This window comes from Stomoxys calcitrans, chromosome 2 (genome assembly GCF_963082655.1).
Source record: "Stomoxys calcitrans chromosome 2, idStoCalc2.1, whole genome shotgun sequence".
NCBI classification, from domain to species: Eukaryota; Metazoa; Arthropoda; class Insecta; order Diptera; family Muscidae; genus Stomoxys; species Stomoxys calcitrans.
This window is the reverse complement of record NC_081553.1, coordinates 173,866,735-173,885,865: the sequence shown is the minus strand read 5'-3', so window position 1 is coordinate 173,885,865 and position 19,131 is coordinate 173,866,735. Positions and strand designations below refer to the sequence as shown.

The 19,131-nt window shown below is 38.1% G+C and overlaps 2 protein-coding genes across 2 annotated transcripts; both read left to right on the top strand.

Annotated features, from left to right (window-relative positions):
• Positions 1 to 728: 728 nt before the first annotated feature.
• On the top strand, positions 729 to 4,225 carry LOC106087270 (uncharacterized). The gene is made up of 3 exons (XM_013252259.2): positions 729 to 1,454; positions 3,606 to 3,972; positions 4,034 to 4,225. The coding sequence occupies exons 1-3, from the start codon at positions 729 to 731 to the stop codon at positions 4,222 to 4,224; spliced, it is 1,284 nt and encodes a 427-aa protein (XP_013107713.2). The 3' UTR covers position 4,225.
• Positions 4,226 to 10,279: 6,054 nt separating this feature from the next.
• Positions 10,280 to 18,926, top strand: LOC106087282 (uncharacterized). Its single transcript, XM_013252272.2, has 3 exons — positions 10,280 to 10,997; positions 17,940 to 18,306; positions 18,393 to 18,926. The coding sequence occupies exons 1-3, from the start codon at positions 10,296 to 10,298 to the stop codon at positions 18,560 to 18,562; spliced, it is 1,239 nt and encodes a 412-aa protein (XP_013107726.2). The 5' UTR covers positions 10,280 to 10,295; the 3' UTR covers positions 18,563 to 18,926.
• The last annotated feature ends 205 nt before the right edge of the window (positions 18,927 to 19,131 follow it).

Genomic DNA, 19,131 nt, shown 5'->3' with positions numbered 1-19,131 from the left:
AAATATAGCTCCAATATTTTAGTAGAATCCATGGTGGTGGGTTCCCAAGATTCAGCACGGCTGAACTTAGCACGTTACTTTTTGTTTTCTTAAATATGCAGGAAGTATGTAACTTGTATGCTCAGCATGATCTGGTTGTAAGTCATGTAGTATTGGCTGGGCAGGTGAGCACATGGCTTCTGTTTTTTTGGTTTATTCCTACAAAAAGAAATCTTCGAAAAACCTGTGAAAACTATGGCCAAAGCCATGTTAAATTGCATCTGGTTGAGTTTAATTTAATTTATTGATAATTTAGTGCAGAGCATGCAAATGTCCTGTTCCGGTGTTTACCTTTCTTCTTTTATCTTCTACTAAAGACATTTAAGGTACTCAAAATATGACGGAATTTTAATTATTTAAACTTATTTTAAACACGCACATATTTTCACGCAATAATAACAAAGGTTTTTAGTTTTTAAGCCAGACTAAAGGGGTTCGGAATAGGGAGGCTGATTGAAAATTTTTAAGCAAGTGTCTCAAATATTAATAATTGCTTCAAGCATAGCAATTATTTAAAATTCTTAGTTGTTGGAGGTGCCTATTATTCGTGCTGTTTAGCAACAGAATGTTAAACCATTTCAGTGTATCATCAAACGCTCAGTGGAAGAGTTCGAAAACGGGAAATAAAATCAAAAAAATATTTTTAAAAATTAAAAAAAAAATTAAATAAAAAGCCTAAAATATTCAAAATGGCACCCAATTCTTCTGAGGATTCCACAGAAGTAGATCAAGCGAACCATTCTAAGGGTGCGTCCGTACACAAGCCCGACTGGTTAAACCCCGAACTTTTTCATGAATTTCTGGAGAAGGACTTACCAAATTATGTCAAAGTCAACAAATTCGAAGTAAATTCTGCTGTAGCACCTGGTGAGAACTTTTTGACTGTAATGATGAGGATTACAATGGAAGTTGAAATGCCCGATTCCAATGTTGAATCCATATCCTACATGTTGAAAGTTAATCCTAGAACAGAGGAAATGCAATATTTGGTGGGAGATTGGCATCTTTTTGAAAAGGAGCAAATGGTTTACACCAAATATCTACCGAAATTTGAGGAAATGTTGCAAAACGCTGGAACAAGTGTAAAATTTGGGCCTCAACTTTTGATGCCTAGTTGTAAAGATATCAAAGAGGCTATAGTTATCTTGGAGGATCTACGTCCGAAAGGTTTCATCAATGTTTCTAGGCGTTTGGGCTTGGATATGCAACATACAGAGGCAGTACTTAGGAAATTGGCTCAGTTTCATGCAGCTTCAGCACAATATGTACAAGAGGAAGAAGAGTTTTCACATCTCTTTGATCGCTGTTTGGCATCCGAGCAGGACAATGTTGTGGCTTATCGTCATAGTATTGGCAGAGCTTTAAGAGCTAACCTGGCATTGTATGGAGATGCTCAGTATTTGGAGGAAAAGTTGGTGAGTTAAGACTTGTATATGGACATGTAAAAACGCCTTGAATTTTGAAAGGACGAAATTTGGATACATTCCACCATGAATCTATTTTTCATGCTTTAAAACTAAAAATGTTACTCGTATAATTACCTTCATTCATTAGGGGCTTAAATAAGCTTCATTTTTAAAGTATGTACATCGCTCCTTTTGGAGTTTTCATATAGACAATGCAGAAATTTAAAAAAAGTAAAAGGCTAGCCAAAGATTCGGATACCCACCGAATTTTGGTCTCTTCATCTAACAAGAAATGTGCCTTTGTGAACAAAACATGTTTATTTTTGAGACCGGTCTCTATATAGCTATATAAAATTATGATCCTTTCAACACCATATCGGACAAGAAGATTAGGGTATATGTTAGGTATATTCCAATATTGGCTTCAGGGGATCAATCACAATTTACTCTTAGAAATTTCGGTGTAATCGGGTAATTAATGAAAATTTATGAGTCCATGACCTTCAATCCGGAAGTCGCTCTATTTAGTTCCGATGTCGGGGTTTCATAAACCCAATTTAATCTAAATGGCGATAACGGCCTATATTAAAGCTTTATACAAATATCGTCCGATCTGGATGATGTTCAGTACGAATCCCCGGATAATAATACACCCCATTTTTTAAAATTAGAGCACCTATATTCAAATAGGGTCTGATCTGAACTATTTTTGTCAGTTATCAAGATCCGATCGGCCAATATGCCGTGTGAGAACAGGTAGAGATATCTCTTTGAAATTTGGAATGGTTAGAGCCGAAATGTGGAAATCGTGCTACAAAAGAAGATTTGGCAGCTCCAACAAATTTTCGAAATAACGAGGTGACCACCTTTAGGGGCCTGCCAAAAGATGATAGCTGTAGATGCTGCCAGCGGCACAGTCTTTGCTTGACGGTACCCTAGTATTGCCATCTGGAAGATCATGTTTCATGGATGGATCAAAGCTAGAGGATAGAGTGGGCCTGGAGGTCTACATTGAGAACTCAGGGACTAAGTTCGGTTTTGGACTGCCTTACCGTAATACGGTCCTGCAGGCGAAGATCAGGGCGATCACGGGATGTGTGAGGTAATGCGAACAGTCTTGCAGTCTAAGAATGAGATTAACACCTTCTCTGAGGATGGCACAATCCGCATCGCTTGGGAGCCGGTCAATAATAGAGTAAGGGGGAATGAAATGGCATACGATTTGGCTGTAAAGGCCAGAGAACTGCCATGAAGGCGAAACCTTTCGGGTCGACGCAGTCCAACAAAAATACATATTTTTCATAGTGTCTCTTATCGATATTTTGAGGTCTTTCAGACAGAATAACGCGATGATTGTGATGACTTGTGTATCATTTGTAACTACTAAGGTACAATTAGAAATTTTGTTGATTCGTTCCACCCATATTTGATATATATCGGAAATGTCAAACAATAAAATCTTCGTCTCGGTTAAGGTTATATGTAGAGAGTCCTAAAATGGTTTGGTCAAAATACTCTTAGCCATTTTAGAGGTTTCTTCTACTGATCTAATACCATTACTTGAACAAGGAGTTTCTAGGTTTCCGGAATGGCGTTTGTACTGTGAAATTAATTTAATAACATAATACATACTATTTATTATACCCTCCACCATAGGATGGGTATAGAACCTGATGTAGCTGCCATATAAATCGATCTGGGATCTTGGCTTCTTGAGCGTTTAGAGGGCGCACTTCTCATCTGATTTGGTTGAAATTTTGTCCAACGGCTGCTTTCATGACCTTCAACATACGTGTCTAATGTGGTCTGAATCCATTAATAGCTTGATACAGCTCCCATATAAACTTATCTCCCGATTTTGCTTCTTGGGCCCCTACAAGGCGCAATTCTTATCCGAATGAACTGAAATATTACACAATGACTTCTACAATGTTCAGCATTCATTTATGGTCCGAATCGGACTAGAACTTGATATAGCTCCAATAGCATAACAGTTCTTAGTCAATATTCTTTGTTTGCCTAAAAAGAGATACCGCGCATTGAACTCCTTAAATACGATCCATGGTGGAAAGTATATAAGATTCGGCCCGGCCGAACTTAGCACGCTCTTACTTATTAATGACCTGACCTTTCCTTATCCTTTTTAACGCTTTATTTTAGAAAACATATGTGGATAATCAATTTGAAGCCTACCTGTTGAAGACAGAGCGAAATCCTGAAGAATTTCATGTCTTGAATCATGGTGATCTTTGGGTGAACAACATTATGTTTCAGCACAATGAAGCCGGCTCAATAAATGAGACATATTTCATTGATTATCAAATGAGTCGATATGGTCCACCAGCTCATGATTTATTATATTTCCTAATTTCGTCAACACATATGGAAATAAAATTGAAAGAATTTGACTACTTCATTGCTTTCTATCACAAACATCTCTCCGAAAATCTTAAACTATTGGGTTACCAAGGAAAAATTCCCAAACTGAGAGATATTCACATTTCCCTATTCAAACATGGCTATTGGGGTAAGTCTAAAACTAAAATTTACACGCCAATGTTGTTATCGTAATGCTAAACATTTTCCAGCGTATGCCATTATTACAAACCTGCTGACCATAGTGCTTTGTGATCCTCGCGAGGATGTCAACATTGATCATGTCTTAAGTGCAAACGACGGGGATGATGTTCGAATGGCTATGTTCAGCAGTCAAGGATATGTTGATTGCATGCGGGAACTGTTACCCTGGTTGGATAATCGTGGTGCTTTTGAATTGTAGATTTTTTAAGGAAAGTAAATATTATGTTTAAAAAGATTTTATATCTAGTAATTTGTTTATATTTAATGAAGACTTTCAATACATTGCATCAATCGTCCATACTCCGGTGTGTACGTATGTAGAGACTCACCATCATTTGATTTCTTTGCTAAGGAAATTTGGTAAAATCTTGTCATATGTACTGATACAGCACACAAAAAACTTATTTCAATCATTCGTTCCAAAAAGAGCTTTCACACAATTGGTAAGGATGCATAAAAAGTGGAAATAAGTTTGTGAACGAGAAAGATTTTCTTTGCAAAATTTGAAATAAAAATGAGTTATCCACAAAATGCGATGATCGGGGTCTATTGCTGGGCTACCAAAGTCGTTATACACTCAGAGAAATTTGTTAATAAAAACAGTAAAAATGTTTGCTGTAACAGCAGAAAGTGGAACAGCGGTATACATTACGATGATTTATACTAATTTCGCCATTCCTTTTGTAACAACTCGAAATATTAGGTTTTGAATAAAAAACTAATATCGGCTCACTTTAGATTAAATTACCATATACAACGTAAGGCACTGTGCCAAATTTCAGAGAAATCGGATTATAAAAGCGAGAGACTTTAAATCGAGAGTTTTGTCTATATGGCAGCTATATCCAAATATAGACCAATCTGAGCCAAATTAAAACAGAATGTCGAAGGGCCTAACATAACCAACTGTCTCAAATTTCGGCGATATCGGACAATAATTGCGCTTTGTATGGGCAAAAACCCTCAAATCAAGAGATCGGTCTATATGGCAGCTATATGCAAATCTTGATCGAGGGCCTTTTATGGGCCCAAACCCTTAAATCGAGAGATCGGTCAATGTGGCAGTTATATCCAAATCTGGACCGATCTGTGCCATATTGCAGAGAAATATCGAGGAGCTTAACCTAACTCACTGTCCCAAATTTCGGCGCCATCGGACAATAAATGTGCCTTTTATGGGCCCAAAACCTCAAATCAAGAGATCGGTCTATATGGCAGCTATATCCAAATCTGGACCGATCTGGGCCAAATTAAAGAAGGATGTCGAAGGGCCTTACATAACTCACTGTCTCAAATTTTGGCGACATCGGACAATAAATGTGCCTTTTATGGGCCTAAGACCCTAAATCGGCGGATCGGTCTATATGGCAACTATATCCAAATCTGAACCGATCAGGTCCAAGTTGAAGGAGGATATAGAGTGGCCTAACGCAATTCAAAAATACAAATTTTTTGCAAATTGCAATTGCAAACTTCTCACATAACAATGAGTGCAGTCCGATTCAAGTTTAAGCTCATTGATAAGGGCCCTCCTTTGTACAGCCGAGTCTGAATGGCGTCCCACGCGACACCTCTTTGGAGAGATGTTTTACATGGCATAGTACCTCACAAATGTTGCCAGCATTAGAAGGGGAAAACCACCACCGAAAATTTTTCGGATGGTCTTGCCAGGATTCGAACCCAGGCATTCAGCGTCATAGGCGGACATGCTAACCTCTGCGCTATGGTGGCCTCCCTATCGCAATTTACTGTCCCAAATTTCAGCAAAATCGGTTAATATATGTAACTTTTATGGGCCTAAGATCCCAAATTGGCCGATCGGTCTATATGGGGGCTATATGAAGATAGAGTCCGATATAGCCCATCTACGAACTTAATCTGCTTATGAACAAAAAACGAATCTGTGCAAAGTTTCAGCTCAATATATCTATTTTTAAAGGCTGTAGCGTGCTTTCAATAGACAAACGGAAAGACGGACGGACATGGCTAGATCGTCTTAGATTTTTACGCTGATCAAGTATATATATACTTTATAGGGTCGGATATAGATATTTATCCTTTTGTGGTGGGTATAAAAAATGTAAAAACGTCTAAAAAAGCAAGGATGCAAGAAAAACTAACTTAAAACACTTAAGAGCGTGCACACTTAAGATTCGGCTGGGCCGAATTTCATATACCCTCCACCATGGTTAGCATTGGTAGAGTTCTTTGTGCGGTATCTCTTTTAGACAAAAAAAGAATAATGAAAAAGAACAGTTATGCTATTGGAGCTATATTCGATTCGGCATAAACGAATTGAATGCTGAACATTTTAGAAGTCATTGTATAATATTTCGGATAAAAATTGCACCTTGTAAGGGTTCAAGAAGCAAAATCGGGAGTTCGGTTTATATGGGAGCTGTATTGATCGATTCAGACCATATTAGACACGTATATTGAAGGTCATGGGAGAAGCCGTTGTACAAAATTTCTGTCAAATCGGATGACAATTGCGCCCTCTAGAGGCTCAAGAAGTCAAGATCCCAGATCGGTTTATATGGCAGCTATATCAGGTTATGTACCGATTTGCGCCATACTTAGCACAGTTATATGAGGTGTTCTGTTACCTCATGCAAAATTTCAGCCAAATCGGATGAGAATTGCGCGCTCTATGGCTCAAAAAATCAAGATCCAAGATCGGTTTATATGACAGCTGTACCAGATTATGAATCGATTTGAATTATACTTAACACAGTTTTTGGAAATGATACAAAAACATCACGTGCAAAATTTCAGTCAAATCGGACGAGAATTGCGCTCTTTAGAGGATCAAGAAGTCAAGACACAAGATCGGTTTATATGGCAGCTATATCAAAACATGGACCGATTTGGTCCATTTGCAATCTAAGCCGACCTACACTACCAAAAAGTATTTGTGTAAAATTTCAAGTGGCTAGCTTTACTTTGCTAGATCAACTTTGCGAGCAACGCTTGCAAATCATTGAATTTTATTACCAAAATCAGTGTTCGGTTCGAAATGTGTTCATTCACCGTAACGTTGCGTCCAACAGCATCTTTGAAAAAATACGGTCCAATGATTCCACCAGCGTACAAACCACACCAAACAGTGCATTTTTCGGGATGCATGGGCAGTTCTTGAACGGCTTCTGGTTGCTCTTCACTCCAAATGCGGCAATTTTGCTTATTTACGTAGCCATTCAACCAGAAATGAGCCTCATCGCTGAACGGTGAATGAACACATTTCGAACCGAACACTGATTTTGGTAATAAAATTCAATGATTTGCAAGCGTTGCTCGTTAGTAAGTCTATTCATGATGAAATGTCAAAGCATACTGAGCATCTTTCTCTTTGACACCATGTCTGAAATCCCACGTGATCTGTCAAATACTAATGCATGAAAATCCTAACCTCAAAAAAATCACCCTTTATAAGAAGAAGATATACCATAGTATTAGGGACATACTAATCTAGTCATTCTATTTGTAACACCTCGAAATGTTGATCTACGACCTCATTATGCATTTATATATTCTTACTAGCCGAACCGGGCCCGCTCCGCTGCGCCTTCTTTTACTCTCTAATATATTTTTAGGGTGGGAACACTTCGCCCTGAATGCGGATATCGAATTCGTGCCATTGTAGACTGTGACGTTGATCGCGTTCGAATCCTGACAAGAACATCGGACAAACCGGTGTTTACATCCTCTTAATGTTGGCGATATTTGCGAGGTAAAATGCCATGCATGGTCATTTAAAAACATTTCCCCAAAGAGGTACACTGCGGGACGCCGTTCAGACTCGGCTATAAAAAAAGGTCCCTTATCATTGAGTTTAAAACTAGAATTGGATAGCACTCATTGATGTGTGAGAATTTGCCCTTCTCGGTTCCTGGTGGTAATGTTCTTCCTAAGGGTAATGTTCTCCTTAGGTAATGTTCTCCTCAGACATTTCGACTCAAATATGTATATCAAATTCGTGCTGCATTCCCAATCCCTTTAATTTGAGCCCCATATTGCAATGGCCGGTAAATATGAACCGTTCAGAGGGTGTTTTGGGGCTGGGGAGGCCACCGGCACTTTGCACTGAAAATAGATATCAAATTCGTTATTTATTCCCAACGGAAATGAAGTTCAGGTTAGGGGGTTCTTTAGGGTGTACCCCAAAACACTTGGCTCCGAAATTGGATATCAAATTCGCAACGGAAATGAAGTTCAGGTTAGGGGGTTCTTTAGGGTGTACCCCAAAACACTTGGCTCCGAAATTGGATATCAATTTCGTGTCTCTACTCAACTCTTAAATACCTTCAATTTGGGGGTGGGCGACCTCCCATTACTTGGACCTAATTTTTTAAGCCATATTCGTAATCTACTGCCTAACACTTTTCATTTGAGTCCCATATTGACATCAACTTCGAATATATCTGTTTAGAGGAGTTTTGGGGTTGAGTGGGGGGGGGGGCCTGGGTACTTGGACCCAAATTTTAATATCATATTCGTTTTCTGGTCTCCGGTCTCCAATACCTTTCATTTGATACCCTTATTGTTCCCATCGGACCACTTTCGGATATGGGTGGTGTTTTGGGGGTAATGTTTCCTTCCAAAAAAATCGGTTCAGGCAAGTATCATATAGTCATAATGAGTCTAATGGCGTTTTTGAGAGGTGGCGTCACCCCCTATATTTCGATCTGATTTTTTATGTCATATTCCAAATCTACTCCCGAATACCTTTCATTTAAGCCCCATATTGAAATGAACGTCCAATATGTCTGTTTGGGGGAGTTTTGGGGTTGGGGCGGCCCAATGGGTACTTAGACTCAAAATTTTAACACCATATACGTATTCTACTCTTCAATACCTTTCATTTGATACCTATACTGTTCCGATCGGTTCACTTTTGGTTTTGGGTTGCTTTTTTGGCATAAGGGGGAGGGTCCGTCCCCCTTCCGATATCGAAAAATTATATAGCCTATGTTTTCTTCCCGATCAACCTACACAATATACAAAAATTTCGAGAAAATCGGTTCTGCCGTTTTTCAGTTTAAACGGAACAAACAAACCAAGTCCCATATATCCGTCATTGACTAATGTGCCCATTTTGGGCGTTTTTGTGGTGGTGGGGTGACCCCTATATTCGGCATGAATTCGTGATTGGCTAACGTGATTGTCTAATGTGCCCATTTTGGGCATGCCATATACTTCGGCATGAATTTTTATGCCAGATTCGTTATCTACTCCCGCATAGTTTTCATTTGATACCCATATTGTCCTTATCGGTCCACTTTTGATTTTGGGTGGTGTTTTTGGGATAAAGATGGAGTGTCCGCCCTCTTCCGTTATCAATAAATTGTAAAGCCTATTCCTACTTCCTGACCATAATCATAATTTACTCCCGAATACCTTTCATTTGAGTCCCATATTGTCGTGATCGTCAAATAAATCTATTTTAAGGGGTTTTGTGGCTGGGGCGGCCCCCCAGGTACTTGGACCTAACTTTTATTATGAAATTCGTACTATACTCTTGAATACCTTTCTTCTGAATCCCATTTTGTCCCGATTGGTTCACTTTTATTTTTGGGTATTTCTTTTGTGGTCAGGGGGAGGGTCCGCCCCCATCCCAATATCAGACCAACCTAAGCAATCTGTGAAAATTTCAAGGTAATCGGTTTAGCCGTTTTTGAGTCTATACGGAACAAACTAACAAACACAAATTGAATTTTATATATAAGAGAAGATTCGTTTTAAGATGGTAAGATGCAAATTTTGCTCCTTTACATTTATTGGGTGATCGTATTTTGGGCGAAGTTTGTTCAGATTTAGATATATATTTACCAAAGTCCATCTAAATCGGTTGAGATGAAGATAAAATCCATATTATGATATCAGCCAATTCACACATATTGGACAGGTGAAAGCTATTATACGATGTATAGTAAGTAGATACCCACCCACTTTTGTATTTTCTTACTTGTTTGTTGTAAAAATGCCCATTTTCAAACAAACATCCGGCATCGTCGTTCTTACCCAATAAATTAAGCAGCACCTCATGTGCTCCAAAACATAAGCATTAAGCTTATGCCTCGCAAAGACACTTCCAAATTAAAAGCTTTAAAGCTCTTAATTTGGAAGTGAATAGCACAAAACATTTCAGTTGCTCATGAAATTCTAATAATAAAAGAAGTGTTGCGGATAAACATACAGCAACAGAAGGAAACAGAAATTAAAGATAAACAAACTATTGTACACACAATCTAAGCGTTATAGCTTCACAATATGGGCGAATATGCCAAAGATACTCCTAAAATTGAGGAATCTACAGATAAGCCCGACTGGCTTACATCAGAACTCTTTCATGAACTTCTGAAAAAAGATTTTCCAGACTTTGAAAAAGTCAACAAATTTGTTGTTAAATCGGCGGTGCCAGCTGGCGAAAACTTCATGACTCTACTGTTAAGGATATCAATTGAGGTGGAAATGGTGAATGGTAAAACAACCTCAACTTCGTATATCTTAAAACTCAAACCCATTGCTGAAGGAATGCGTTCTTTAATCACTGATTGGCAAGTATTTGATAAGGAAAAAACAGTTTACTTGAAGTACATACCAACATTTGAAGACTTCTACAAAAAGGCAGGGCAAAATGTCAAATTTGGCCCGCAACCTTTAGAGCTCACTCAAGCAGACGCCAGTGAAGACAATATCATGTTGGAGGATTTGAGTTTAAAAGGCTTTAGCAATGGCAAAAGACAATTGGGCCTAGACATGCTTCATGCAAAGGCAGTGCTAAAAAAATTGGCCCAATTCCATGCTGCTTCGGCACATTATGTAAGGGAATTAGAAGAATTTCCATCAATATATGATCAAAATCTGGTATGCACCAAGGATCTTTTTGAAGAATATCGCCAAAAGATTGGTCGAATGCTGCGCGAACATCTTCCACTGTATGGTGATGTTGAGCATTTAAAAGAGAAACTGGTGAGTACAAGAGAAAACAATCTGAAGAAGACATTATCATTCGATAGGAAAAGACAAAAAATATTTTTTAGTTTTCTAATGAGAATTGCGCAAAATCCGAAAATATGGAAGCCGATTCACAAGTGATAATTTGTGGGGAAGATGATAATATGTTGCACAATGGGATAGAATTGAAAAAAATTAGAAAAAATCTATTTGTGAATAGAGATAACTCTTTGAAATTTGAAATGGTTAAATCTGAGATATTTTCGACATCATAAGTAAGATTTAAGGCCCTAGGAAATTGAAAAAAATCAATAAAAAAGAACGAATAAAGATATCGTAATAATTCTTTTTGATTTTTTCGGATAAAAGTATCTTTAAGAAACAAACAATAAATTCTGGCCGAATATTTTTACAAAAATCCCCAAAATATTCATTTCGGGCAAAGTTGATTTCAAATTCGGCATTTTTTAGTAAATTGGTAAATATTGTTTGGTGCTAACAATTTCTGCACGTGTTAAGGGACATATGAATTAAAAAAAAAAATTATATATATATTAGCCCAAAAGGGAGATATGGGTTTTCCCCGTCCGATTTCAAGCAAATTCGGAACGGACATGGAGTAGTCTAATATGTACAAGTCATTGTTCAATTTCGTAGAAGAAAATATTGGTATTTTTGGTAGCAATATCCAAATATAGACCATATACGATACGGATATCGACAAGCATAATATAAATCACTATATAAAATTTCAGCGAAATCGAATTATAAATGCGCTTTTTAGGGGGCCATGAATTTAAATCGAGAGATCGGTCCATATGGCAGCCATATCTAAATCTGAACCGATCTGGGCCAAATTTAGGAACAATGTTGAAGGGCCTAACACAACTCACTGTCCCAAATTTCGGCAACATCGGGCAATAAATGCGCCTTTTATGGGCCCAAAAGCTTAAAACGACAGATCGGTCTTAATGGCAGCTATATCCAAATTTGGACCGATCTGGGCCAAGGATGAAAAAGGATGCCGAGTGGCTTAACACAACTCACTGTCCCAAATTTTCACAAAATCGTATAATAAATGTGGCGGAGCGGTCTATATGAGGGCTATATCAAGATATAGTCCGATATAGCCCATCTTCGAACTTAACCAGCTTATGGCCAAAAAAAAGAATCTGTGCAAAGTTTCAGCTCAATATCTCTATTTTTGAAGACTGTGGCGTGATTTCAACAGACAGACGGACGGATATGCCTAGATCGTCTTAGATTTTTACGCTGATTGAGAATATATATACTTTATAGGGTCAAAAATGGTTATTTCGATGTGTTGTAAACGGAATGACAAAATGAATATACCCCCATCCTTCGGTGGTGGGTATAAAAAAGGAAGCCTTCTTAAATCGCAAAACACAAAGCCAATTAAGGCTAAAATTTTTAAAAATAACAAGTAAAAGCGTGCTAAGTTCGGCCGGACCGAATCTTATATACCCTCCACCATGGATCGCATTTGTCGAGTTCTTTTCCCGGCATCTCTTTTTAGGCAAAAAAATTATATAAGAAAAGATTTGCTCTGCTGTTAGAGCGATATCAAGATATGGTCCGGTTTGGACCACAATTAAATTATGTTGGAGCCCTGTGTAATAAGAATTGCGCCCTTTGTGGACTCATGAAGTAAAATAGAGAGATCGATTTATATGGGAGCTGTATCGGGCTATAGACCGATTCAGACATAATAAACGCGTATGTTGATGGTCACGAGAGAATCAGTCGTACAAAATTTCAGGCAAATCGGATAATAATTGCGACCTCTAGAGGCTCAAGAAGTCAAGATCCCAGATCGGTTTATATGGCAGCTATATCAGATTATGAACCGACTTGTACCTTATTTGACATAGTTGTTGAAAGTAACAATAAAAAACGTCTTGCAAAATTTCTGCCAAATCGGATAGAAATTGCGCCCTCTAGAAGCACAAGAAGTCAAGTCCCCAGATCTGTTTATATGACAGCTATATCAGGTTATTAACCGATTTGAACCATACTTGGCACAGTTGTTGGATATCATAACAAAACACGTAGTACAAAATTTCATTCAAATCGGATAAGAATTGCGCACTCTAGAGGCTCAAGAAGTCAAGACCCCAGATCGGTTTATGTGGCAGCTATATCAGGTTATGAACCGATTTCAACCATACTTGGTACAGTTGTTGGACGTCATAACAAAACATGTCGTGCAAAATTTCATTCTAATCGGATAAGAATTGCGCACTCTAGAAGCTCAAGAAATCAAGACCCAAGATCGGTTTATATGACCGCTATATCAGGTTATGTACCGATTTGAACCATACTTGGTACAGTTGTTGGATATCATAACAAAACACGTAGTACAAAATTTCATTCAAATCGGATAAGAATTGCGCACTCTAGAGGCTCAAGAATTCAAGACCCCAGATCGGTTTATATGGCAGCTATATCAAAACATGGACCGATATGGTCCATTTACAATACCAACCGACCTACACTAAATAGAAGTATTTGTGCAAAATTGCAAGCGTCTAGCTTTACTCGTTCGGAAGTTAGCGTGCTTTCGACAGACAGACAGACGGACGGACGGACATGGCTAGATCGACATAAAATTTCACGACGATCAAGAATATATATACTTTATGGGGTCTCAGACGAATATTTCGAGTAGTTACAATCAGAATGACGAAATTAGTATACCCCCCATCCTATGGTGGATAGTATAAAAATGAAAATCAGTGAAGATATTGTATACCTCAAGCATTTTGATTCAACTTTAAGCTCAATGCTTAGGGGCCTCCTTTTTATAGCCGATGTTTTCGCCAAGATTCGAATCCAGGCGTTCAGCGTCATAGGCGAACATGCTAACATCTGCGCTACGTTGGTCTCCTGCCTCAAGCAGAGCACTATCCAGCAAACAAGGAAGAAAATCTGCCCACAAATAAAGCCCTTGAAGTTAGCCGAAAGGCAGAGGTGACCAACTTTACGGCCCTGCCAAGATTCGCTGGGACCACGTATGGGCTAGAAATTTTGCAAATGATCTTGATAACACTTCAGCTTCTGTTTATACCCACCACTATAGGATGGGGGTATACTAATCTAGTCATTCAGTTTTTAGCACTTCGTAATATTCGTCTAAGACCCCAAAAAGTATATATATTTTCGATCGTTTGGACGTTCTGAGTCGATCTAGCCATGTCCGTCCGTCTGTCGAAATCGCGATAGAGGATAAACGCGTAAAGCTAGCCTCTTAAAAATTTTGCACATATACTTAATATTGATGTAGGTCGTTGGGGATTACGAATGGGCTATATCGGATCAGATTTAGATATAGCTCCCATATAAACCTATCTCCCGATTTGACTTCTTGAGCCCCTGGAAGTCGCAATTTTGATCCGATTTGGCTGAAACTTTGTACGTAGTGTTTTGTTATGACTTTCAAAAACTCTGGCAAGTACTGTCTAAGTCGGTCTTTAACCTGATATAGCTCCCATATAAACCGACCCCCCGATTTGACTTCTTGAGCTCTTACAAGCCGCAATTTTGTCCAATTTGGCTGAACTATTGCATGTAGTGTTCTGATACGATTTCCAACAACTGTGTTAAGTATGGTTTAAATCGATCTTTAACCTGATATATCACCCATATAAACCGTTCCCCTGATTTGACTTCTTGAATCGTTACGATTTGGCAGAAATTTTGCATGCGGTGTTCTGTTACAACTCCCAAAAGCTGTGCCAAATACGGTCCAAATCAGTCTATAATCTGATAAAGCTCCCACATAAACCTCGATCTCGATAATTCTTATTCGCTTCCTAGAAACTTAAATTTTTGCTGGTTCGACAGAAGTATAAAATTAGGCCCTTCAACTAAATTTATTATACCCTCCACCATAGGATGGGGGTATACTAATTTCGTCATTCTGTTTGTAACACCTCGAGATATGCGTCTAAGATCCCATAAAGTATATCTATTCTTGATCGTCATGTCATTCTAAGTCGATCTAGCCATGTCCATCTGTCAGTCCGTCCGTCTGTCTGTCGTAAGCATACTAACTTTCGAAGGAGTAAAGCTAGCCGCTTGAAATTTTGCACAAATACTTTCTATTAGTGTAGGTCGGTTGGGATTTTAAATGGGCCAAATCGGTCCATGTTTTGATATAGCTGCCGTATACCGATGGGTCTTGACTTCTTGAACTTCTAGAGGGCGCAATTCTCGTGCGATTTGACTGAAATTTTGCACGAAGTGTTTTGGTATCACTTCTAATAACTGTGCAAAGAATAATACAAATCGGTTCATAATCTGGTATAGCTGTCAGATAAACCGATTTGAGATCTTGACTTCTTGAGCCAATAGAGCGTGCAATTCTCATCCAATTCGGTTGAAATTTTGCATGAGGTGTTTTGTTATGTTTTCCAATAACTGTGTTAAGTATGGCGTAAATCGGTATAGAACCTTATATAGCTGCCATATAAACCGATCTGGGATCTTCTTCTTGAGCTTCTAGAAGGCCCAATTCTTATCCGATTTGGCAGAAATTTTGTACAACGACTTCTCTCATGATCTTCAACATACGTGTCTAATATGGTCTGAATCGATGAATAGCTTGATACAGCTCCCATACAAACCGATCTCCCGATTTTGCTTCTTGAGCCCCTACAAGGCGCAATTCTTATCCGAATGAACTGAAATATTACACAATGACTTCTGCAATGTTCAGCATTCATTAATGGTCCGAATCGGACTATAACTTGATATAGCTCCCATAGCATAACAGTTCTTATTCAATATTCTATGTTTGCCTAAAAAGAGATACCGCGCATAGAACTCGACAAATTCGATCCATGGTGGAGGGTATATAAGATTCAGCCCGGCCGAACTTAGCACGCTTTTATTTGTTTTGTATAAATTTTTAGCAGAATCCATGGTGGTGGTTTCCCAAGTTTCGGCCCGGCCGAACTTGCACGCTTTTGAACATTTATATGTGTATTTTATTTTTATACCCTCCACCATAAGATGGGGGGTATACTAATTTCGTCATTCTGTTTGTAACTACTCGAAATATTCGTCTGAGACCCCATAAAGTATATATATCCTTGATCGTCGTGACATTTTATGTCGATCTAGCCATGTCCGTCCGTATGTCCGTCCGTCCGTCCGTCTGTCTGTCTGTCGAAAGCACGCTAACTTCCGAAGGAGTAAAGCTAGCCGCTTGAAATTTTGCACAAATACTTCTTATTAGTGTAGGTCGGTTGGTATTGTAAATGGGCCATATCGGTCCATGTTTTGATATGGCTGCCATATAAACCGATCTTGGGTCTTGAATTCTTGAGCCTCTAGAGTGCGCAATTCTTATCCGATTGGGATGAAATTTTGCACGACGTGTTTTGTTATGATATCCAACAACTGTGCTAAGTATGTTTAAAATCGGTACATAACCTGATATAGCTGCCATATAAACCGATCTTGGGTCTTGACTTCTTGAGCCTCTAGCCTGAGCAATTCTTATCCGATCAGAATGAAATTTTGCATGACGTGTTTTGTTATGATATCCAACAACTGGGCTAAGTATGGTTCAAATCGGTCCATAACCTGATATAGCTGCCATATAAACCGATCTTGGATCTTGATTTCTTGAGTCTATTGAGTGCGCAATTCTTATCCGATTGAAATGAAATTTTGCACGACGTGTTTTGTTATTATATCCAACAACTGTGCCAAGTATGGTTGAAATCGGCCCATAACCTGATATAGCTGCCATATAAACCGATCTGGGGTCTTGACTTCATGAGCCTCTATAGTGCGCAATTCTTATCCGATTTGAATGAATTTTTGCACGAAGTATTTCGTTATGATATCCAACAACTGTGCCAAGTATGGTTGAAATCGGTCCATAACCTGATATAGCTGTCATATAAACAGATCTGGTTATTTGACTTCTTGAGCTTTTAGAGGGCGCAATTCCTATCCGATTTGGCTGAAATTTTGCATGACGTATTTTATTTTTACTTTCAACAACTGTGTCAAATAAGGTTCAAATCGGTTCATAACCTGATATAGCTGCCATATAAACCGATCTGGGATCTTGACTTCTTGACCCCTAGAGGTCGCAATTATTATCCGATATGCCTGAAATTTTGTACGACGGATCCTCTCATGACCATCAATAAACGTGTTTATTATGGTCTATAGCCCGATACAGATCCCATATAAATCGTTCTCTCTATTTTACTTCGTAAGCCCCAATGGGCGCAATCCTTATACGAATTGGCTGAAATTTTACACAGGTCTCCAACATATAATTTAATTGTGGTCCGAACAGGACCATATCTTGATATCGTTTTAATAGCAGAGCAACTCTTTTCTTATATCTTTTTGCCTAAGAAGAGATGCCGGGAAAAGAACTCGACAAATGCGATCCATGGTGGAGGGTATATAAGATTCGGCCCGGCCGAACTTAGCACGCTTTTACTTGTTGCTTCTAAAATCCCCTTCATAATTAAGCAGCAATCATTTTTATCAAACAATAGATTTTTCAGCAGTCAACCTGCTGCTCTGAAATTTCAGAATTACTGCTATTATAGCAGAACTACTACTATAATAGCAACAAAATTTACTACTAACATTCAGCAGACAATGTTTGCTTATTTCATCAAACTTTTTTCTGTGAGCGTATTTAATATTCTGTACATTTGAACTACAAATGCTTAGACTTGCTAGTAATTATCGTAGTCCCTCCTTCATCTATTATCAATAAAGTTAATATAGGTTCTATGTACTACATGGTTCAAATATAGATCTCTTATTCGTTCTTTACTCTTTCAAATTAAATTTTTCTTCAAATAATGCTTCACTACGGTTTACATAAATCAAATCTTTGACCTTGCATTAACATAAGGTTTGGTAATTATCTCACGGTTTCATTGCTTCTAATTTCAGGAAAAATATGTACAGAAACAATTGGATCCATATCAATTGAAATCCAGCAGAAATCCTAATGAGTTTAATGTCCTGAATCATGGTGATCTGTGGGTAAATAATATAATGTTCAAGCATAATGAGGATGGCTCAGTAGAAGAGACATATTTCATCGATTTCCAAATGAGTCGTTATGGCCCTCCTGCTCAAGATTTATTATATTTTCTACTGACATCGACCAATCTGGATATCAAAATAAAGCATTTCGATTCTTTTGTTGCATACTACCATCAAGAGTTGATTGAAAATCTTGAACTGCTTGGTTATAATGGAAATAAGCCATCATTGAGAGATATACATATATCACTGTTCAAACATGATTATTGGGGTAAGTTTAAAAGATGGAGGAAGTAATTGTAAGTCCAATATTGTGGTAATACATTAATGTTTTTTGTTTGTTTGTTTGTCTTATAGGATATACCATAGTCACCAATCTTCTGCCGGTTTTCCTCAGTGATGTCAATGTAGAAAACGATCCCAGTAAAGAAGATGAAGTTCGTAATGCTATGTACGGCAATGAGCGATATGTTGAGTGTATGCGAGTAATGCTACCTTGGTTGGAGAATCGTGGAGCCTTTGATTAGAAGAGTTGATTAAGTTTAAGTTGTATGTGTAAATAAGGCCACGGAAACATTGCGCAACCGCTAGATGGGTCATCCCTATTTTGTCTAAATAATCGAGTTTCTTCTGTCATGTGACATGTGTAAAACAAGTCGTCACAAACCATGTCACCAAAATGAAACCATTTTACTATTGCCTTATGTAAATCATGTAGATAGAACGTTTTAGTACAATTAATCAAATTTACTTACTTTAATATTTTATATATTTTGTTGATTTTGAAGTGTATTATTTATTAACCTTACGTAGGGCTTGTTTTATGTTTATTGATTGTATCATTATAAAACAATGCTACCTATCATACTTAAAATTGAACTGGTCAGTGATGTGTATATAGGTGGCAAGTAATGTAAAAATCTTATATAACCCCAAGTTGGTAAAGAATTTTGCACGATTTCTTTTTAATAGAGGAATCTAAAGTTTCTGGTCACAAGAAAACGTGTCAATATCGGCCGTCTCGAGCTTTTGATACAAGCAACAAAATAAAACTTTTGGTCTTGACTTCTTGAGCCTAGCATCTAGAGGGCGCAAA

Bases quoted from the DNA above. Each gene is read 5' to 3' on its own strand.
- LOC106087270 (XM_013252259.2), top strand. From the start codon at position 729: ATGGCACCCAATTCTTCTGAGGATTCCACAGAAGTAGATCAAGCGAAC. The intron at 1,455-3,605 runs GTGAGTTAAGAC...GCTTTATTTTAG, and splicing joins AGTATTTGGAGGAAAAGTTG to AAAACATATGTGGATAATCA. The intron at 3,973-4,033 runs GTAAGTCTAAAA...AACATTTTCCAG, and splicing joins ATTCAAACATGGCTATTGGG to CGTATGCCATTATTACAAAC.
- LOC106087282 (XM_013252272.2), top strand. From the start codon at position 10,296: ATGGGCGAATATGCCAAAGATACTCCTAAAATTGAGGAATCTACAGAT. The intron at 10,998-17,939 runs GTGAGTACAAGA...TTCTAATTTCAG, and splicing joins AGCATTTAAAAGAGAAACTG to GAAAAATATGTACAGAAACA. The intron at 18,307-18,392 runs GTAAGTTTAAAA...TTTGTCTTATAG, and splicing joins GTTCAAACATGATTATTGGG to GATATACCATAGTCACCAAT.